Source organism: Engraulis encrasicolus, chromosome 3 (genome assembly GCF_034702125.1).
Source record: "Engraulis encrasicolus isolate BLACKSEA-1 chromosome 3, IST_EnEncr_1.0, whole genome shotgun sequence".
Classification (NCBI taxonomy): Eukaryota; Metazoa; Chordata; class Actinopteri; order Clupeiformes; family Engraulidae; genus Engraulis; species Engraulis encrasicolus.
In genome coordinates, this window is record NC_085859.1 from 11,186,479 (window position 1) to 11,208,978 (window position 22,500).

General features: G+C 44.6%; 1 protein-coding gene across 3 annotated transcripts in view; it reads right to left on the reverse strand.

The window, feature by feature from the left end:
- Positions 1–20,493, reverse strand: part of gfra2a (GDNF family receptor alpha 2a) — a 205,125-nt gene extending 184,632 nt beyond the window's left edge. For 2 of the 3 annotated variants that reach the window (XM_063194734.1, XM_063194733.1), the window contains exons 1-2: positions 19,826–20,493; positions 14,206–14,517 (exon numbers count right to left, since the gene is read on the reverse strand). In XM_063194734.1, the coding sequence (XP_063050804.1) occupies positions 14,206–14,517; positions 19,826–19,862 (349 nt within the window). In that variant the 5' untranslated portion in view covers positions 19,863–20,493. Of the gene's footprint in view, positions 1–14,205; positions 14,518–18,312; positions 18,413–19,825 lie in introns of those variants that run through there. The other variant, XM_063194735.1, reaches the window with a different exon arrangement.
- Between the last annotated feature and the right edge of the window lie 2,007 nt (positions 20,494–22,500).

The window sequence follows — 22,500 nt, forward strand, 5'->3', positions numbered from 1 at the left end:
GCAGCGCAGCGCGGAGCCGGCTCCTGCGCCGCTGACGCTCGACTACCGCCGGTTGGTGTGTAAGGACAGATATGTTTCAATGTATTTTCACCAACGCCGGTAAAAAACGCTTTACCGCCCTGGTGTGTAAGACCCCTGAAGTTTCCACCTGCATCTCATTCTTAACCCTCATCTCATAATCTTATGTGTCTGTTAGTTGTTTCACACTTTCAGCGTTGCAACTAGTCAGGTCAAGAGCAATGCAAGTACTTTCTGAGTTCCCGCAAATACGGGAACTCCTCCCACTTTGTCGATAAGCAAACAAGCATAAGCAAACCAAGGGAGGTAGGGCAACCATGCCTTTTGGGAAACGTTAATTGTTATGCCCTTGGTCAGACCAAGTCTCGAAGAGATTTGAACGTCGACGATAATCAGGCTAGTCAAGATGTAGAGAGTCAGCCTCATAAGCTGATTCTGTGTCCCCTGCAAAGTCTGTCTGCCCCCGTCTTTATATATGTTATAATTTTAATGGATGTTTGCAGTTTGTCATGTAGGTCATATAGACTGTGTGAACAAATACCATTGGCGGGCTTTCAGGTGCCTTTCTGCTTGACTCCTTTGCTCTCCCACACCTTGGTCACTCAATAGTGTTAACACTTCCCAAGACGGACATCGACTCAATCGGAGCCGGTCACTCTCCGCTCAGCAATCCATAGCAGGGAAAGGCAGTCAAGACAGCAGACAAAGGCAAACATTGGTAAACACTATACCCCATTGGCTTTTGGGGGTCACTGAGAGTGTTTGCCAAGGTGAGATCATTTTACTTTCCTGTCAAACAGTGACAGACACAGCATTGCGTAAGCAGCTTCTATTCAAAGACAAAAATGTGAAAAAAGGGGAGGGATGGCTTCAGTGGTTCATTATTTTTTTTGGCACTCTTCTTTCCTGGTATAATGGGCAATGGCCAATGTAGTTAAGTTAAGAGCAGAATCAGATGGTATTTTAAGCTAAGCGGACTCCAAAGTCGAAAGAACTGCATAGTATTGTACTGTCTCTCTAGTAGAAAACATTCTACCTGCAATACAATATGTGGGTAGACTAAAAAAACTCTTTTAATATTTCTTTAAATAAGCAATCCCCATAAAACAAATACATAAAACACAGACATAGCCGAAGGTGAATGCAGCTCGTGACGTCACGGTTTCACCCCATACCACTGCATGGTCAGCAATTCAGGCCTCGAGCAATGAATCACTCATTGCCTTGTGCCTCTCTCTTGGTTAAGCGAGAGGTGCCGTGGTGGAGCTAAAGACGCTGTTCGAAGAGACCTTGACAGGCACGGACCCGGCTCTCTAACAGCCCTCCAGCTTCAAGCCCAACGCCATTTCACCTTGTTTGGCCAAGTGTCGATGGAGAAGAGCTGTTGCCGTAACAACCCGAGAGAGAGTGCGCTCAAATGTCCGTCCTTGTTTTTTTGTTGTTGTGGGATCAGCGAGTTGTTCACGCAGGGTCATGCTGTGTTCACACAAAGTTCTTTTTTTTCCCCCCTATTTCCCTTTTTTTCCCGCTGACTTTTCTGTCTGCCTATGCGACCCTGGCACCACCTCACTCCCCCCCCCCCCATCACTCTTTTGTCCTCCATTTGTCTCCATTGTCTTTTTCGATCTCTCTCACATTGCACAGCAACAGGGAACAAGTGCTTTATCTTCCTTCTTCTCTAACGGCAAGAGAACCGTAGAGAAACACTCCGTAACATCATATCTAGATCTCAAAATGAGGGCAAAAAAGATGTCTGTATGCAGATCCTGTATCTGTATGATGCAAGAGTTCTTGCCACTCCACCAGCATCTCTCTCTCTCTCTCTCTCTCTCTCTCTCTCTCTCTCTCTCTCTCTCTCTCTCTCTCTCTCTCTCACACACACACATGCGTGCACGCTCACACACACACACACACACACACACACACACACACACACACACACACACACACACACACACACACACACACACACACACACACACACAAAGTGAATGAGTGTGTTGGCTTCCCAAAAATATTTTCATTGAAACATTTTGCTGGTTCATCAGGGCCGCAGGGAAAAGCTACGAAACTAGGCTTGTAGTAAATCAACTGGGAGTTGTAGCAGGTAGCAGAGTTTTACTTGATAGAGAATCTTAGCATGAATAGTAGAGATGCACAGGATCCTGATTTTTAGGATCCTGCCGGATACCGGATCCACTGCTTAAGATCCTGCCGGATCCGGAACCGGATACCGGATCCTACAAAAGGGTTGAAACATATAGTCTACTCGCACACATGGGCCCTTTTTATTACGTTCTATTTTTTTTAGACTCTGCCACACTGCCTGCAACGGCCGCTTCCAAAGGGCTTTCACGCCATGTAGCGATTGGGGTTGTGAAAGACTGACTGAAAAGCCTAGGCTAGAGATGCACCAGACCCTGATTTTTAGGTAACATGCCGGATACCGGATCCACTGCTTACAGTAAGATCCTGACGGACCCGGATCCTGTGAAAAACCCCATTATAATGCCGGATCCGGAACTGGAACCGGATCCGGTGCATCTCTAATGAATAGGCATTCCAGTCAGAGCAGCACCATGAGGTTTTGGGGGTGCTGTGTGTGTGCGTGGGGTGCTGTGTGTGTGTGCGTCTGTGTGTGTGTGTGTGTGCGTCTGTGTGTGTGTGTGTGTGTGTGTGTGTGTGTGTGTGTGTGTGTGTGTGTGTGTGTGTGTGTGTGTGTGTGTGTGTGTGTGTGTGTGTGTGTGTGCGTCTCTGTGTGTGTGTGTGTGTGTGTGTGTGTGTGTGTGTGTGTGTGTGTGTGTGTGTGTGTGCGTGTTTTGGTGAGGTGAGTGTGTGCATTTGCATATGCATGTGTGTACATTCACACATGCAAAGTCACATGTGAATATGCCTTCAAGTCAAGTCAAGTCAGGTCGGCTTTATTGTCAATTTCTTTACATGCACTGCTCATGCAAAGCATTGTAATTACGTTTCTTACTTTCCCATGCAGACACAGATATAGACATCCACAATAGACATACAGACCTTCAGACATACAGACTACTGGTTGCTATGTTCTTCAGGTGGCTACGAGCAGAGAAGCAGTGGGAAGCGAAATGGTGAGCATATGCTCACTAAAGACCGCTCTCTTTCCAGATGGTCTCATTAGACCTGATGATGTAACCATGGAGACTAATCGTAACACGGACTACCATGATGTACTTTCAGAACTCCTGGTCTTCAGTTTCAGACCAGCATCTTGTGAATGCTGCACTCTAACGGTCATCATACAGCTGGAAACAGGACCGTAATGAGACATTTCCATATACTGAGGACAAATACTGCGTGCTGTACTGCATACTGTACATTTAAAATTCTTCAAATTCTTCAGTAAAACTCTTAAGTTTGTTTTCATTAATCACTCTCTTGAGGATAAATGGGGGTGGGGGTATACAGACTGAATTTAACATTGTTGATCATACAACGATTTTCATCATAGATACATTTTATATTTCTGAGAAAAAAAAAACAGAGGACATGAGTCACATGACCTCTGTGTCCTCAATGGTAGTTACAGCCATGGCTGGGAAGCTGATGGGGGGTCAGTTCTTCTGGGTCCAAGGAGAAAGGGGGCCCAGAAATGAGTCCCCATTACATCATATGTAGTAGGCAGCAGTGTAGTCTACTTTTTTATGGTGGGTATACTGTATATTTGAGCATTTTTTGAAGTGGGTATACTGTAGGCCTATATATTGGTGCTATTCAAAGCAATGGATCAATCAATTTAAAGTGGGTATACTAAAATCCCTGAAATTTAGAAGTGGGCATACTCTGTATACCCGCGTTCTACGTAGACTACACCACTGCTAGTAGGTGTGGGGCCCTTTCAGAAGACTTTGTCCCGCAGGCCTGGGTAAACCTGCAGCCCTGTCTTGCAGTGTACTGTACATCAGGTATGGAAAGGGTAATCTAGCAAGGCATTTCCCGGGGGGCCAGCATCCGCCATGGGCTGAAATTGTTGTTTTTTTGTATCTTCCGACAGACTGGCCCACAATTTAGAGTGGAGCACACAAGAATGCCCAGGCCATTTTTTTTTATTTTTACATACATTTCATTACATTTAGCATATACGCCTTTTGACCAGAGTGATTTAGAAGGAGGAAATTCGAGCAATAACAGGGTAAGGGGTCAGCCCAGAGTACAGCAGTGTACAAGTAATTATTAACAAATAATTGTGATCCCAGTCCAGTCCTGCTGACGGTCATCTTACAGTGTACATTACTTTAAAGGTCCGCTTGTGCAGAATAATACGGATGAATCATCTCTTTTTTCCCACAGTGCAGTGGTGTCTCTCCAGACAGGACACATATATCTCTAAAAGTATAATGGCTTTTTGTGGGTATAAACCAAATGCACTAGAGTCTCAGCATGTGTTCTCCATCTCCTGTGACGTCCCTCCGCGCACTTACACACACACACACACACACACACACACACACACACACACACACACACACACACACACACACACACACACACACACACACACACACACACACACACACACACACACACTATTCTCAGCTGGATCTCCCAAACACCCCGAACCCCTTCAACAAACTAACACACCGTTTTATGCTCCATCAAGACATTTGAACTGAACCTTCTGTGCCCAACCAAAACAAGCTCGTAAATCTGCTTGGCGTTTTGTACATTATGGACCACTCACATCTGCTGGTGATCTGTGATATTTTAGAGAGAGGTTAAATGATCTACAGATCCTCTCTTCTGTAGTGTAAGCAAACACATCTGTGAAAGGTTGGAGAGGTGTCCCTAACGTTTACACAGTAGATCATCCACTATGTCAAATCAAGCTTTTTTTTGTTTATCTTTTTGTTAAGCTTCGGAAATAACTTGTAGAGATCATTATTTTAAGTTATTAGAAACACATGGGGGATATAAACAAGATATTACCGGATTATGTGGTGTTGTGTTTCTGGGTACTTTTCCAAGCATTACACCGGCAGGTCAGTTTAGTTATTTATTTTATTTTATAATCTTTGTTTTCCTCACATTTTACAATGGATGTTGGCATGGTCTGAAGTCTAGAAAGTCTAGATGGTGTGATCAGTGATGTTTTCAAAATATTTCAATAAATAAATTACATCGCACACAAGATCTAATGCTGTAATCATTGTAGCCCCATATTGCACTCTGTTCCACCAGTGGAACGCTGTAATAGTCATTGAGCAGATAACTACCATAAGGGGTCTTACACACCAGGGCGGTAAAGCGTCGTGGAAGTCGGTGAGAATACATTGAAACATATCTGTCCTTACACACCAACCGGCAGTAGTCCAGCATCAGCAGCACAGGAGCCGGCTTCGCGCCGTGCTGCATTTGGAAAATAGAACTCAAGCGTATTTTTCACGCCGGCGACCGGCGGTGTCTCATTCAAATGAATGGCAAAGTAGCATGCTAGCTTTGGCTGTGGGGAGGGTTTTGAATAGGACTGGCCGCGCACGCCAACGCTGTCAGTGTGAAAGGCAGAGAAAAACACGCCGGCCAAAACTAAGCAGAAAGACCGTGTTCATCCCGGGACCGTTCCGTTCCACCTTGGTATGTTTTGGCCCTAAAACTATGCTATAGGGCATAACACAGGGCCTTTAGTAAAGCACTGTACAACTCGGTCATTGCCATTCTGGTAACAACAAATTCATAACACTGTGTCTTACCGGGTTAAATGGTATTTGGATGCAAGGCTGTCTAGTAACTGTTGTAAAGCTCATGTCAGGCTAGTTGCAAACAACTGTAGGCCTACATTGAAACAACAAAAACATACTCCACTTAAAAATGTTGCAGCACGGTGAGACCAACATCCAGATCATGTAATTCCTCGGTGTTGCTTCTTCACACCATATTATCTGTGTTGGGATTTAGTTTTAAAGGGACACTGTGTGAGATTTTTAGTTGTTTATTTCCAGAATTCATGCTGCCCATTCACTAATGTTACCTTTTTCATGAATACTTACCACCACCATCAAATTCTAAATATTCACTATGACTGGAAAAATTGCGCTTTCCATACATGAAGAGGGGGATCTTCTCCATGGTCCGCCATTTTGAATTTCCAAAAATAGCCATTTTTAGCTGCAAAAATGACTGTACTTGGACCACACTAAAAAATATTTGTTTATTACTTAGTAAACTTCCATGTAAAGATCAAATTTGGCAATAGGCAGCCCAGTTTCAATAAGCAGCATAGTTGCAGTACCTTTTTTGACCATTTCCTGCACAGTGTCCCTTTAAGGTTTTGCGCACACAAATGTAGATGTAAAACACAGCAATGGATAGTCCACCTCCATCATTACATATTCAAATGTGTAGGGTTACTTCAACACTTGGAGTTGAAGTTCAAGTGTTGTTAACGCTGCAAAATGTACTGTGTATGACACTAGCATATTCTATAGTGAGTACCGACCTTCTGAAACTCAAATTAAAAGCACAATTAAAAGTTACTTGGACACTTTATCAAAAAGTTTTCATTACAGCACGGTCTAATATGCTGCATAGTCTGCAGCGGTTAAACTATACAGTGCTTCACCATGAGGGACAATGGCATCGCACACAGAATGTTAAACTGCCAGACACTCTGCACCGCCACACAGAACAAAATTGTTATTTCTTCTTATCACCAAAAAATGTATTTGAAGAGGTCTAGTTCTCAAACTCATTCATAGTCGAATCAACTCTGGAAAGCCTTATATTCTTTCTGCGGGAGAAAATTTGACTTCCTGCCCTGAATATAAACATCCAGCGAAGGACACAATATTTGTTGAAATTAAGCGATTTGTACTCACATTTTCTGAGAGTCAAAGTAACTGTCTAAAGCTATGAGGAAATAAATGGTGGGATAGCTAGCTTTTTAAAGAAAAACGAACCGATTTGTATCCTATGAATTCAGGACCATAGACACTTGGCCTGCACAGCCTTGAGAGGAGGCCTTTGTGGTCTGGTCTTTGGCTGAAAACTAATATTGTTCCTGTATCAGCTCTGTTGTGGCGGAGACTGAGAGAGAGGGGGGGAGGCAATTACTTTCTGTCAAGGTTTCAGACCCACCTCTATTCCGTTAAAGCGGATCGGCAGGCAGACGAGAGATGAGACTTTTTGTTACCAGACCTGCTCTCAACACCTTCTGTCTTCACAGTACAAAAGGGCCAGTGGCTTATCAGGGCTAAGCAATGTTCCCTTGACGCCCACAGAGTAAAAGACAACTTCCTGGCCATAAGTGCAGAACAGCCCAGCCTACTTACGTATGTCATAGAGCTCAACCACACTGGCGTCATTAAATGGATAGTATGTAGAGAAGTTAACACTTAATCGATTAGATGTCAGTTATTAAAGAAAAAATGGATTTCAATTATTATTCCCAAGATGCTCTGAATCCAGCACAGTCTCATAACTTTGGCTTGATGATTTTATGTCAGATTAGACTACCAATGTTAAATGCCAAGGGCATACCCGTTGTGTGTCACGTTAACGTGCTCACCTTGACCTACCCTTCTCTAAATGTAACTGCCAATGAACTCAGATTGCTGAAGGGGTGTGGTTTTGAGTTCAGGTGAATTTTTCAAATGCATCAAAATGGGCATCCAAAATTTTGACGCCTTCAATTAGGCACAAAGTAATGCATTGGAATGATAATATGAACAACCATACTGACGTCACAAAGGGCTTAAACACATCTAAAACTGTGTCTGGTTCTTGATTGTGATTGGCTGATTTGGCTATCCAAGTGTTAGTAAATCGACCGTAAACTACCAGCATTCCAAGTGAAGATTCTATGTGTGTCAAAGTTAGATCAGAGATTCTTTAAGTATCTCTCTCTCTGGTTAGATGCTTCTAAGAAGTGTCTGACTTGGTTGCTAGAATCCGGTCCAGTTGGGGTAGAGAATACAGGAGCCGCACATCAATGAACTATCTCTGTTTGGGGTTTCAGTATGATTGCAAAGATGATTCATTCCGAGTTCCGACCCATCATTGAACGGGAGTTTTATAGCACGCTTCGAACACATACCCACGGCCTCTTATGAATTGTTGCTTGATTAATAAATTAGGGGCTGTTAAAGAAACAGACCGTTGTATTCTCATAATCCATTAATAGATTTTAATGATGATTCCCAAGAGGAGTAAAGCCATGCATCATCATCATTCTCAGGCTCAGGTATCATAATTTCTCTGTGACAAATTAGGTACGTATCTTTGTGTTGATAGCGAGAACAATCTGAGGGTGTCACAATGGACTGCCCAAAGTATGCAATATTTTTTTGGCATGCTTATTTTCTTGACACTTTAAAATGGCACAATATAACCAAACGTAAATGAATAACATTATAAAAAGCCACAAACAAAGTAAGTTAGAACATCTACAATACAAACAAGACCTTTGGGCTGGGCAGAACTGATGAGGCCTTAAAAATATAAGCATAGGAGACATATAGGAACAAGGGGAGGGGGGGGGGGTGCACAATAAAATGCAGACCTTTCAACCACTGCTAAACTAGGGCATGAGACTGCATCCTGGAGCCATACAAGCATGGCCCTGCAGGAAGGCCCTGGCTGGGGATTCTTTAAGTATATAGAGATATGCCAATGTAATAGGTTGCATGGGCACCTAACATGACCAGGTTCCGGTCTGCCTAAAGGGGCGTGTCATAATACTCCACTAGCATTGAATAGAACAGTCCTTAGGTCTGCCTAGGTCTGCCTAAAGGGGGATTCCCCCCCTCCCCCTTGCAATAATAGAACCCGGAAACAATGGGCCAATGGAACCTCTCTCTCTCTACTCTCTCTGCCCTGGCTGTCAGAGAGTTTCTTACCGCAGAGATACACCAGCGGTGATCTGAGCGAGTCGAGCGACGGAAGTAATTGACTTTGTGTTGAGTCGAGAGACAATTCTGGAGACTAGAGCGATTTGCGCGACGAGCGCGACAATTTGAAGTTGAAATCTTTTCAACTTTCTATGACGCGGTTCGGCGACAAGCCGCGACAGCCAATGACTGTATAGAGGTCAGTGACCACAGCCAATGGGAATGCTTGAATGCTTTGCCTTCTGCCTGTACGGACATACTCTTGTCTCCTCAATCGCTCGTATCGCTTGCTGCTACACTCTGTCGCTTGAATCGCGTCGCCGCTGGTGTATCTCTGCGGTTATACAGCAGGAGGTAGAGCAGTGGTTCTTAACCTGGGGTGCGGGCACCCCCTGGGGGTGCGCCAGAGATTTCTGGGGGTGCACGGAATTTTGTTTGTGTTGAGGTTGTGACCAAATTTCTGATTCTAAACCTCATAATTAGGGCAAATAAAAAACAAATTAAAAACATGTTTTGGACGTAATGTGTAAAGACATTAAAGAAGTGATTAATGTCTAAAGCAAAAATCATTATAATTGTTCACTTAAATAATTTACGATGACTTAAATCATCGTTTTTGTGCGTATACACGTATAGACGTTTGGTTTGGGGTGCACGGCTTGTCTTGGGCAGAGTTTAGGGGGTGCTTCAAGAAAAAAGGTTAAGAACCACCGAGGTAGAGCACTGGAGGAACTTTTACAGAGCCCTGTGAGGAGACACTTTCTCCACAACAAGATGGCAAGTGGATAGAAATATCCGGTTTGTTTCACCGACAAGAGGCAATCATCTGCCAAACTTTTAAAAAGAACAGTATTTCAATTTAGCTGTTGTGACCCGTGTCATGTGTGTGCAGGCAGGCAATGGGGAGCTAGATTTCAAATGTGGCCTTGCTTGTGTCCCAATCCTGCCCCAATGTCCTCTCCCCATCGTTGCCTGTCCATCTCTATGACTGCCCTTCTTTCACAATAAAGCCTAAAAAGCCCCTAAAATATATTTTTTCAATATTTTACTATATCATAAAAACCAAACCAACCAACCAAAATTCCAATCACGTCACTCTGCGGTTGTAACAAACTTTCTGTGTAAGGAAGCACTATGTGTGTGTGACGTTCTTTTAAACCACAACCAATTCCAGTCATTGTAAAATCATGATTTAATTCTCCACTGTATATATGTAAAAATGTCAATAAATTGAATGTCGCTCAGTCATGATCCGTCGGAGTGCATGTACATACGGTATGTCTGGCTATTCACTTACACATGGCTGGGTATTACTAACCCCAACTAGGCGCCTGAAGGCATCATCAATAAGGCTGGCAAGTGCACGGGGCTTGAATAGAACGACTTTGGCCCCGTCAGACCCCATAGCTGTAAGGCTGGGGTAATTGCGGTGCATGGACGCTGCTGCAATTGTTTCTCCTGACCAACACTTGAGTGGATTTCTGCATTAAAAACCACAGCAATCAGCAGTCACATATTGATTCACAGAGGCCCATTCATTCAGTTCTTATGTTTCTCGTATTGCTGTTAGAAACCACTTAACTAGACTTGCACATCAGGTGTTGTTTCCTTTTTTTCATAGGAAGGAGACCTCATTAGTGGAAATGAATTCAATATATATATATATTTTAAAAAAACCTTGTGAAACCATCCATGAGTCTTGAGTGGGTTTGGATTGCAAATGCTTGCTCCACTTGAACCAAGTCTCAAATTAAAGGCACTCTAAAAAACATTTCTGATTGATGCACAATAAGATTTTTTTTCTATATATTGTATATATATACATATATATAGGCCTATAGGAAATCAGTATGACATCAAGCTTTTTTATGTTAAATCATACATATATTTCCTCAATCTCTTTCCTCTGGTCTTTCCCACGTGACGCTATGCAGTACACATGGACTAACAACAGTGGTCAACGCAATAACAACTTGAAAATCAATACAGCGTCTAATCGATCTATTGCCCTACATATTTGCTGGACTGAACAGGATCGGTCCCACTGTTTCTGCCCTTGTCTCCCTGTGTCCTGTTTCCCCCCACGCTCTACCACAGGGGTGTCAAACTCAAATTGACCGAGGGCCAAAATCCAAATCTGGAACGAAATCGCGGGCCGAATCAACAATTATTATTTTTTAAATGTACTAAAATAGTGCATGCATGCACTTCATACTCATGTTTAAATTTCACATACATTCTTTCCCATCATATTTGTTAGTTAAAATGTGTCTGCACATCCTGTGACACAGCAAATTTCATGTTCAAGTCGTGTTAAACTATACGATGATGGTGTATGTGGGACAACTGTAATATACATTTGAAATGGTCTCGCGGGCCAAATAAAATGGCTCCGCAGGCCAAATTTGACATCTCTGAGTTTGACATCCCTGCTCTACCATAACAAACAAAAAAAACATGATGCACACAGCCAGGGAAGTCAACAGGGGGAGAAAGGGGTAAGCTGTGCAGGGCCCCGGGAGAAGGGGGCCCCAGAATTGTATGTACAACACTCCTCACATTGTAAGGATTTTTTTTTTTTGCGGGGGTGGGGGGGGTTGTGTCTCTCATATGACTTCATCCTGGACCCAGCAAAAGCTTTCAGCAGTCGTCCACATAGCTGCAGAGTGTGAATATCTTAACACTTTTATGGACCTCGCTCAACAGTTTGGCAGAACACTCTTTAATTGACTCAGTGATCCCACAAGCTATAGCAAACACCAAATAAACCCTTACCAACTAACATCCTCTAGACGTAGAACAGAAAATCCTCCACTTGAATCTTAGAGCCTACTCTATCCACCCATGTGAGCAAACCGGAAAAAAAAACATCTAACTGAAGAAGACACACAGACACAGACAGACAGACACACAGACAGACTTCCCTGGCAATTACCCGGTGTGTGTGAACAGCACATAACAAGCCAAAAAGCGGTGGGCTCTCTTCTTTTCAGAGAGGCAAGTATATAAAGAAAGACAGGCCAGCAGCAATGGCTTGGCTTGGCTTGTCAGCACCTTCAGGATGGACGTTTAAAGGTCAAACCAAACCACTTTGAACCTGACCGTCCAGGTTGCAGTAAATCAGCAGCACAGTCAAGTCCAGTCCATTTCCAACACCACAGAAAAGCCAAATGTCCAGGCAGGCTATAGCTAGAAAGAAACGCAGACCAGAGACCAGAGATCAGGAAGAGAAACATGCGAAAGGGCAGAAGAGCAGGGAAAGGTGGAGAGAGAGAGAGAGAGAGAGAGAGAGAGAGAGAGAGAGAGAGAGAGAGAGAGAGAGAGAGAGAGAGAGAGAGAGAGAGAGAGAGAGAGAAAGCTCCTCTCTGTTCTTCTCTCCATCCAAAACAGTGGGCATAGTAAGCAGATAGATAGATAGATAGATAGATAGATAGATAGATAGATAGATAGATAGATAGATAGATAGATAGATAGATAGATAGATAGATAGATAGATAGATAGATAGATAGATAGATAGATAGATGGAGAGAAAGAAGGAGAGCAAACCACCTTCTCCTCCAGCCTCCTCTACACCACTCTATTCTTTGCTGACAGTCCATGAAGATGGGGATGCGAGAACAGAAAGAGAGAGAGAGAGAGAGAGAGAGAGAGAGAGAGACAGAGAGAGAGAGAGAGAGAGACAGAGAGAGAGAGAGAGACAGAGACAGAGACAGCGAGAGAGAGAGAGAGAGACAGAGAGAGACAGAGACAGAGACAGCGAGAGAGAGATCCCCTTCCTCCATCCCCTTCTCTCCTTGCCCGTCACCTTCCCTTTGGGCCATGTGAATGGGTATAAAAGAAACAGAAATAGAAGAAGAGTGGGGAGATGAAGGACAGACCTCCTTCTCTCCTCCAACCACCCTCACCTTCACTGTAGGGACATATACACTCGAATTTGCAAACTTTGCCATTCATTCCTATGAGAGAGGCGAAGGCAGGTGAAGGCAAGCGAAAACAAGCGAACAGGAGCGAAGTGAAGCGAAATTATTTAAGAAAGTTTAATGTTGTGCAAATGAGGAGCGAATTCGCCTGCCGTGGCCCAATCAAATCAACAACATAACTGTTCCATTCCATTTGATTCGCCGCGACGACCTGATGACGGTTGGATTTCGCCTCTCTTTGCTTTGCTCGCTCCGCCTCCTATGTGTCCCTACCATCACTGTGGCTCGTATAAATGTATGTAAAAGAAAGAGAGGAAAGACAGAAAGAATATCTCCTCCACTATAAGAAGAGGGAGAGAGAATCAGAAAGAGACAGCTCCTCCTCCATTATTCTCCTCACCACCCTCACCTTTTCTGTGGCCCATAAAAGATGGGTAAAAAAAGGAAAGAGAGGAGAGATTGCAACTCCCCCACTGTGGATGGATATAAAACAAACATAAGTAGAGAGAGATCAACGTTGGGTGGAGAGAGAGAGAGAGAGAGACAGAGAGAGAGAGAGAGGGAGAGAGAGAGAGAGAGAGAGAGAGACAGAGAGAGAGAGAGAGGTGAAAACCAAGAGAGAGAAACACTCCCTCATCCCACTCTCTTTCCAACTGTGCCTTTGGCATTGACATCCCTCACCTTACCTCACCCCTGTCAGAACCACCACCACCCCCAACCCTACCACCTTGGCCTTGCCTGTGGCTGAAACGGAAAACTAGAAAAAAGAGAGAGGATGACAGAAAGGAAGAAATAGAGAAATAGAAAGAGAGACTTCCTTCTCTCCTCTCGTTCCTCCTCACCTTCGCCAAGGCTCCACCCCCAACCCTACCACCTTGGCCTTGCTTGTGGCTCAAGCAGAAAACCAGAAAAAGAGAAAGAAAGAAAGAAAGAAAGAAAGAAAGAAAGAAAGAAAGAAAGAAAGGTAGAAAGAAAGAAATAAAGAAAGAAAGAAATAGAAAGTGAGAGTTCCTCCCCTCCTCTCGTTCCTCCTCAACAGGGGCGCAACTACTCATTTCTGGGGGGGGGGGGGGGGGGGGGGGGGGGGGGTGTAAGAACTATTTTGGCGACCCCCCAAAAAACAAAAACCCACTTAATAATCATTCGTTATGTGCAAACATCTCTTTGACGCCCCCCCTTCTTTCTGGTGCGCCCCTGCAATGCATGCGTCGCATATGCCATTTTGGTTTCCCTGCTCCTCACTCACCTTCGCACCTGTCCCATGTGGACGCTCCAGTAGCTCCACCCCCAACCCTACCACCTTGGCCTTGCTTGTGGCTCAAGCAGAAAAAGAGAAAGAAAGAAAGAAAGAAAGAAAGAAAGAAAGAAAGAAATAGAAAGTGAGAGTTCCTCCCCTCCTCTCGTTCCTCCTCACCTTCGCCGTGTCCCATGTGAAAGCTCCAGTAGCTCTGCAGGCACTGCAGCTCCTTCTTCATGCCGCGCTTGCAGCGGCAGCTGAAGAGCGCCGTGTCCTGCAGCACCTCGATGGCCGCCTGGCACTCCTTGTTGGCCAGCATGGTGTTGCGGTCGCGGCCCACCAGGCACTGGCGCATGACGCGGTAGCGCGAGCTGCACGCCGCGTTCTGGTTGCACATGTCGTTGGCCTTCACACAGTCCACCATCCCCGCGTCGGGCCCCACCGGCAGGGCCGAGTTGCCGCTGGCGAGGGTCGGGGGCAGTAGTTCGTCTGAGGGGAGTGGGGAAAGTGGAGGGGCGGAGGTGGAGGTGGAGGGACGACGAGGAGGAGAGGTGATGCAAAATGTGAGAGGAGAGGAGTAGATGGGTGGAGAAAAGAGGAGCAAAATGGAGAGGAGAGGAGAGGAGAGGAGAGGAGAGGAGAGGAGGGGAAAGGAGAGGATGTGGATGTGGATGTGGATGTGGATGTGGATGTGGATGTGGAGAGGGGAGGATAGGTGGAGGTGGAGAGAGGAGGAGGAGGAGGAGGAGGATAGGAGATGCAAAATGAAAGAAGACAGGAAAGGAGAAGAGAGGAAAGGTAGGAGGAGAGGGGTGATGCAAAAAGGAGGGGAAGAGAAGAGAAGAGAAGAGAAGAGAAGAGAAGAGAAGAGAAGAGAAGAGAAGAGAAGAGAAGAGAAGAGATGGTGGGGGGGGGAGAAAAAGAGAGGAGCGAGAGAAGTGGAGTCAGAGGTGGGTGGAGGTGAAAGATAAGGAGACAGTTGATGTAAAATAGGAGAAGAGAAGACAGAACAATAGAGGAGAGGAGAGGAGAGGAGAGGAGAGGAGAGGAGAGGAGAGCAGAACAGAGCAGAGCAGAGGAGAGCAGAGGAGAGGAGAGGAGAGGAGAGGAGAGGAGAGGAGAGGAGAAATGTAAAGAACATATGGAGGAGTGAGGTGGAGGGAAAGGTAAGGAGAGAGTAGGAGAGGAGACATGTCAGGAAAATGGAGGAGGATGACAGCCAGGGAAAGCAAATGAGAGGAGAGGTACGAAGAGTGCAAGAGAGCAAAATGGAGGAGAGATGAGGAAAAGTGAGGAGAGGTCAGCAAAGGTGAAGAGAGGGAGGTTGATACAAGCGATGGATGGAGAGGAAAAGGAGAGCAGTTGAGTGGAGAGGTAAGAGCACGAGAGCAGAGGAGATGAGAAGTCAACCGAGAAAAACAAGAGAGCAAATAAATTAGTATATTAAAACGGATGAGCAATCACAGGCAGAAAAAGAAAGCACAAAACACACGAAGTCAAAATGTAGATGATGAGATGAGGAGAGGGAATAGAAAGGCGTTGAGATGTGTAATGAGAGGGGAAATTAATAGAAAGAAGGGATCGGAAAAGATGAAAAAAGAAAGCAGAGAGGAAGAATGAGTGGGTGAAAGAGGAATAGTAACAGAACAGATGACAATGATGGCAACAAAAGAAGAGATGATGAAGACGTGAGTGATGCGATGAAAGGAGAAAATGGAAGAAGGCCAGGTCACCCCAGGTCAGGGTTAGAGAGGACAGGTCAGAGACGTTTGAGGAGAAAAAGAGAGAGGATGAATAGAATGGGAGAAAGTGAAGAAAGGGTTGGAAAATGGTGGTTGGAAGAACAAAGAGGACAGGAGAGTTATAGTAACAGCAGGGGGGAAATGACTTGCGGGGGGGGGGGGTTGGCGTGAGTGTTTTGACAGGAAGGACGGGAAAAGAGAGGGAAGAAGGTGAAAGACAGAATTGAAATGGCTTAAGTCAACTGCTCAGCATGCTACAGAGCAGTGATTCTCAAAATGTGGACCGGGGACCACTGGTGGTCAGTGACAGTGCTCAGGTGGTCCGCAAGGAGATTTCTACTTTTCCAAGACTAGTTAGAAGTAGGCTATATATGTAACACAATTACATAGCTAAACATAGCTGAAGTATTATTTTCACCACAAAAAGGCAGGCTTGTAATGTGAATACATTGCATCAAAATTAGCAGTGTCACTGAACATTTTTAGGGGGGACAAAGTGGTCCTCGGCATGAAAAAGTTTGAGAAACACTGCTACAGAAGAAGATTGTGCAGTAATGGAGTTACACCCCCCCACTACATTCTGTCATCTGCAATCCTCAAGTATAGAACATTATGCCAGTTTGTACACTGTGCCTATATGGATAGCATACATCAGAATTATCATTGAATAAAATATGTATGTAATTGTGAATGTAATAGTTCAGTTCAGAGCATTAATATGGTTCAATGCAAAGCATGGGCTACTTAATCACAATCCCCAGTGCATCTAGTTCAGGGGTGGAAAACCTATGTCTCGAGGGAAATATATGTTTTGAAAAGACATGTTGGAAATTACGATTGCAATACAATTAAGTCATCATCTCAGGGGACCTAGTGAAGGTGGGGTTTGTTGTAAAGGTGGCTGCCTTCAATATACATAGGCCTAAAGTGCAGGGCGAAATCCTGGTTTGCGTTCATTATAGTTTGGCCCTTGAATGACTTTATACAATTTGAAGTGGCCCCTTGAATGAAAAAGGCTTCCCACCCCTGATCTAGTCCATCTCTAGCTCCATTGCCAGTTGCATTCATGCCTCTATATCAGCCTTATCTGTGGAGGCCTGGCCAGTAGATGCTTAATCTCCGCTGTAAATCAGGACAGGACAGGACAGGACGAGGCCATAATGGACCGCCATTGAGTGCTCACAAGTTTATGATCAGAAAGTTGTTGATGACGGACTTGATAGTCCTATAAGTGCCGGGTTACAGTACACGATCTCTGTGTTTTATGGTCCTTCGATGTCTATAGCAACGTCAGCAGAGCAGAAAGATGGACATACAGAAAATAGCAAAATCATGAGAAAAAGTCATGGTTCTTTTCATGATCTGTTACTAAGTGTGTACAAAAATTGCATAAAACGCACACCAGCTGACTGGAAAAGGAAAATAATAAAGCCAAAGTACAAAGTAAAAATGTCAAAGACAGAAGCGGGATATAATTGTTCATCGGGAGCCTATTAAACTAGACCAAACACTACATATGTTTTTTTTTTAGATTACATTAATCTAGCCTCACACCAAAGGGGATCTTGGTCATGAAGCTGACCTGGCTCTGTCCTCTAATTACAATGCTCTGTCTAGTTTTGAATTTGTGTAGTGAGCCACTGGGAGAAATTTAGCACAGTGGCTTTGCCTATGGTACAAGCCCAATCTACGGTATACATTTCATGTCATGGCTTGCCAGGCTACATCGTCAGTGTTCCGAGTTTGAAATACTTGATCAGCTCCCAAGGCCTTCTATGTTCTCCGACATACGGCAGACGTTAGACACAAACACCATAAGTGACAGCAAAGGCAGAACAGACAGACAGTGACATGAAAGAGAGTAACTGAGACACACGCAAACACTACCACACAACGACTGTGGCCCTCACTAAAACCAGTCATTAGCTGTGTCTTTTTTCCCACAAGTCCATGAGAGTACAAAAGAAAAATCTCTCATTTGTGACTCAACATGTACTGTACAGCTATCTGCCATTTCTTATTTCATCTTCTGGGGAGGATAACAGATCATCTGTGTGATCTGCTTGGCTGTGAATCTTGCGCATGAGTAAGCCTGCCGTTTTAATGATGGCCCAGTGCATGGCTCCCAGTAGCCGAGGAGAATGACGTGGCACGGGCCGCCAGCAGTCAAATGTCACAAGTGTCAAACTGTGGTACATGAAGCTCCATGAATGAATTGAGGCATTGTGAGACAAGCAGACTAACAAGCAGGCAAGGCAAGCAAGTTACTGTCTCAAAAAATGAAGCAAAAAGGGCACACTTTCACTCCTCAGATACAAAACTGTTGCACCCACCACCCACCCCATTTCTACTCTACTCCACCCACCCGCCCCATTCATAGCCTTGCAAGATAGAGGAACTACAAGGGTACAGATGCCAGTGGTTCAGGGTACACTGGTGGGCTACTACATGCAGCAAAAAATGCTGGTCTTATGTTGACGAATTCTTGTGGAAAACTGGGAAATACAATTTGGGAAGAGATGGAGAGGATGTATAGGCCTACCAGTGGCCCCTCATGGAGGCTTCATTCAGTGTGGAAATGACGGTCGTGTTTTTCCAAAGAATTAGGCTATATTCTTGTCTGCCCGATGCAACTGTCTTTGACCTCCATGACGTTCATTGTTCAACTGGGCCATTATTTACAGGCCAGGTTCAAGATTATAAACGTATTGTGACAAAATGATGAGCTAGAATAAATAAATTGATAATAGGACACTGCAGATTAAAAAAAAACATTGTTTGAGACTAAGGATAAGGACGAGTGGTGTTTTGTCCGTGGTGGTATTATTCTCAACGGCAGGTTGAGGCAGCGCAAGACTTGTGGGGCTGGTCGCCAGTGACACCTACAGGTGCGAGAGGACTCGTGGCCAACGCACGAGCTCAAATAAACGGCATGGACCTGGCACCTGCCGAAGACAAACTCCCAACTCCCACCTACACCAACTCAGATTATTAAACACATGACAACGCAGACAGTCTATGCCCAGTCCATGTAACGATATATGGATGCCATTGCTGCTTCACTGAACGTGTGTTGTATTCTGCAAAGATTTGACACCATCGCATCCAGTATAATAACTCATTAAGAACTGTTCCGTTTGAGCAGCCTACATCGCAGCGTTATGTAGACACCAAGCAAATGGAAAGAGGGGGGGAGAGAGAGAGAGAGAGAGAGAGCTCAAACGACTCTGAACATATGCGTATTTTGTGTGGTTACGCCACTGATCAGGATAATGCAGTAAGTCCACACAGCTGTGCAGAGACTTTGAAGCCCAAGAAGTGTCACCTCAGCCGGGGCGCAGCGGCAGTGACCTTGAAGGTATTCACCTCACCTTCGCTCTTATTTTCTTGAGCCGATATTTCACTGCCCTGACACCCGTCCAAACTGGTGTGATTGATATGAAGACGTGAGACGGGATTTGAATGTCTCCTGTTAAATGAAATGCCAACATCACTAGTTCTCGAATGCCTCGTTTTATTACAAAACTATAAAAACAGCTCCCTCAGATAATAAAGGTAATAGGTTGGTAATTTTGTGCAGGATATGCATATGAGCGCCGATGGACATTTTTCCGGAGTATGCAGTCTGAATAGACTGCATGGTGTTGCCACGGGCACTGCGCTCCCTCTGTCCTCTCTCTTGCGAAATATGATGAACACTTCTCGCCTATAATGTGACTTTGAGCACTGACATGTAAAGTCCATCAACTCGGTCTTAAGCATAGTGTAGTCGACGATCATATGAACATTTCTTTAAAAAACTGTTTTTCATTCAGCACCATTTGTAGCCACACTCTACGTGATTATGTCTCACTAACGTTTAGTGACGTGCGAATGTTCAATATGTGCATAAGCACAAGCAAATTCAAATTAGCCTACACTACATTAAATGCAGATTTAGTGTACAATATAGGCTACAATATATTTTATTTTGTCATAATCAGTAGCTTATATTAATTATACCGGCAGAACTAGTAATCTATTAAAAAGGAAGGAATTTGAAAAACTTTACTTACCAAACAACAACAGTAAACCGTATATATAGAGATGCATTCTGGAAAATTGCGCACGATATCCGAGTTAAGGAGCTGAAAGTAATGATGCTCCGATGCCGTTTCTTTCCAGCAAATAAAAATCTTTCTTCCCCTTGTTGCTCGTTAGCACTCCAAGGTGGTCTCGACGCATTGAATTGTACAATATCCAAGCATAACTCCAAGTCTTGCCAAACAGCGAACATAAATCATCCACCGTCTTTTAATGTAATCAAAACTTTCTTCCCAAAACCAGACAAAATAATTTAACCCAAAAGTTAATACGTTGCTGTAACGTTATTCTGTATATGTCGTGCTGACATACACATCCTTCCAAATGACGACCCAAATGCGGGTTGTAGTATCAACGGAACGCAAGAGAAGACGCAGCGTTCACATGTACCGCTCACTGATCCGCAGCTTCGCCTCGGTCCAAGGTGATATTCCACCACATCCAACGACTTCCGTTTATTTCCCTCGCAGATAATTCCAACAACGGTCAACTTTACTCGGTAGAAGAGTGGCGCGTTTTAGGCACTGAGCACTGAGGGCGTGCACAGCGGAGTGGCTCGCTTTCCGATGTGGTGCGCGCCTATGCGAGGCAGAAACGCAGTGCTCCGGTATCCCAGCCTTTTGCCATACCTACATGTAGGACTTGCAGGATGCGAGTAAATTACACGCGTTCACAGACTGTAACACACAACTGGATACCTGACACAGTCACTTCCCGAATGGAAAAGACGATCGAGGATCAATCTGGCGCGTGTTCGCCAAAATGCTTAAAAAGCGAGGCTGTTTATGGAGTGAGGAGAGCCGTTGGTGGCTCGCACTTGGGGAGGGGAGAACACTTTCAAGCTCTCAAAATTCCACATGGTGGATGTGAGTGGAAGAATGTGTGCGTAGTAGGGGTACAGTGGTGATTCCCTGTAGCTTTGCCTTGCCTAAATTCGATGTTATTTTTTCAGACTTCAAGATAATGTCGTTGGTGGATTTTTTTTTTTTAGGGGGGGGGGGTGACCTAAGCAAAGTTTAAAGTTGTTAATGACAAAACACGTGTGTCGCACTACAGATAGCTCTGTCCAAACATATTCACGGAGAGAAAATCTGACATGTAAATTATAGGATTTAACTCTCGCCGTTGTATTCGTGCACGCACAATAACGCAGATGGCCCCTTCCTCCAGATTACCCCAAAACGTGTTTACATGTTTGGGTTGACCTGATTTCAGGGGAAGATTCCCCATGTGCTGTGTGCGTAAGTGAGCTGTTTGTTACATTCATGCCTAATACGCGTGAGTGAGATTCAATGAGACGCCTGCCACCCTCAACCACCGCGTTTCTCGCCTCGGTAGACCACAGCAAAGTGTAACGCTGCAATATTGATGGGGTTTATGCGCGCCTCGGCAAGCAGACGCCCAACGACACACGTCCCTCAGCCGAGGCGCAATTTGTCTACGCCGGATTGACGCATGGGGCAGCCCGCGGCGACGTCCACAACTCACCAGGCTTGAGCGTTTCCTTGGACTTTTTAGTGTCAGCGGCGAGATTAGTCATGCTGTGCGGCATGACAAGCTGTCTAGTGGCCATGGCAGGTTGTCGTGTGGTCTTGTGAATAGCACAAAGAATATGCTATGAGAAGGGTTTGAATGTTATACTTGTCTATTAAAGTATAGGCTACAGTGGTATATTGTACAATGTTGTGGTATAGTATCGTGTAGTTAAAGTACAGCTTGATAGTATAGTATTGTTTGAATTTCTATATTTCAATTATGTGTTATACTAATACATCATCAGAGAGAATAAGCTATGATTGGCTTCTTTAATCGTATGGGTTCATAGAGAGAGCGGGCACACCCAAAGACAGAGAGAGGGAGCAAATCATTTTACAGGAAGAAAAAGAGACAACACCTAACAAATTGAAATGACAAGACCGATGTACACTTATAGTGTTGTATAGGTACTACTCTTTTCTCTCTTGTATGAAGCATGTACTAAGCTAGAATCTTTTACAAGCTTCACTTCAGTGAGAATAGCAGGCCTCCATTTTTACCACCAAGTTGTTGAGACCACATGAACCGGTTTATCAGGAACGCACATCAGGCAGGGCCACAGCTTTGATAAGTCAGAATGCACACACAGCCTATACCATCTAACATAGTGTTTCTCAACGGGGGCATGTGTGTGTGTGCGTGTGTGTGTGGGGGGGGGGTGCAAAGCTGTTATCATCATGAGGTTTGGTGGGGGGTGTTGATAAGCTTATAAAGAGGAAAGGGGGGGTGTGAAATCAAGGTGTGCGTGCGCGTGCATGCGTGCAAGCGTGCCTGCCTGCGTGCCTGCCTGCGTGCATGCGTGCGTGCGTGCGTGAGTGCGTGAGTTTGTGTCTGTAGAGTAGAGTAACTTTATTGTGCAACTGCACCTTGGAATCTGGTTTCAATCTTCTGAGCTAACTCGTTTTACATACAGTATTTTGTTGACACCAATGTACACTTTGACTTTGACTGGTACTGTTGCATTGTAGACGTTCAGATGGTGGCACCATCAGACTGCATGCAGGAGCTATGCCAAGCACAAGTCACTGGTGAAGTCAAGTGTTTGTCAAGCATAGGATGCCTCGCATGTCAAAACACACCGGGAGACGGAGCGTGTGTGTGTGTGTGTGTG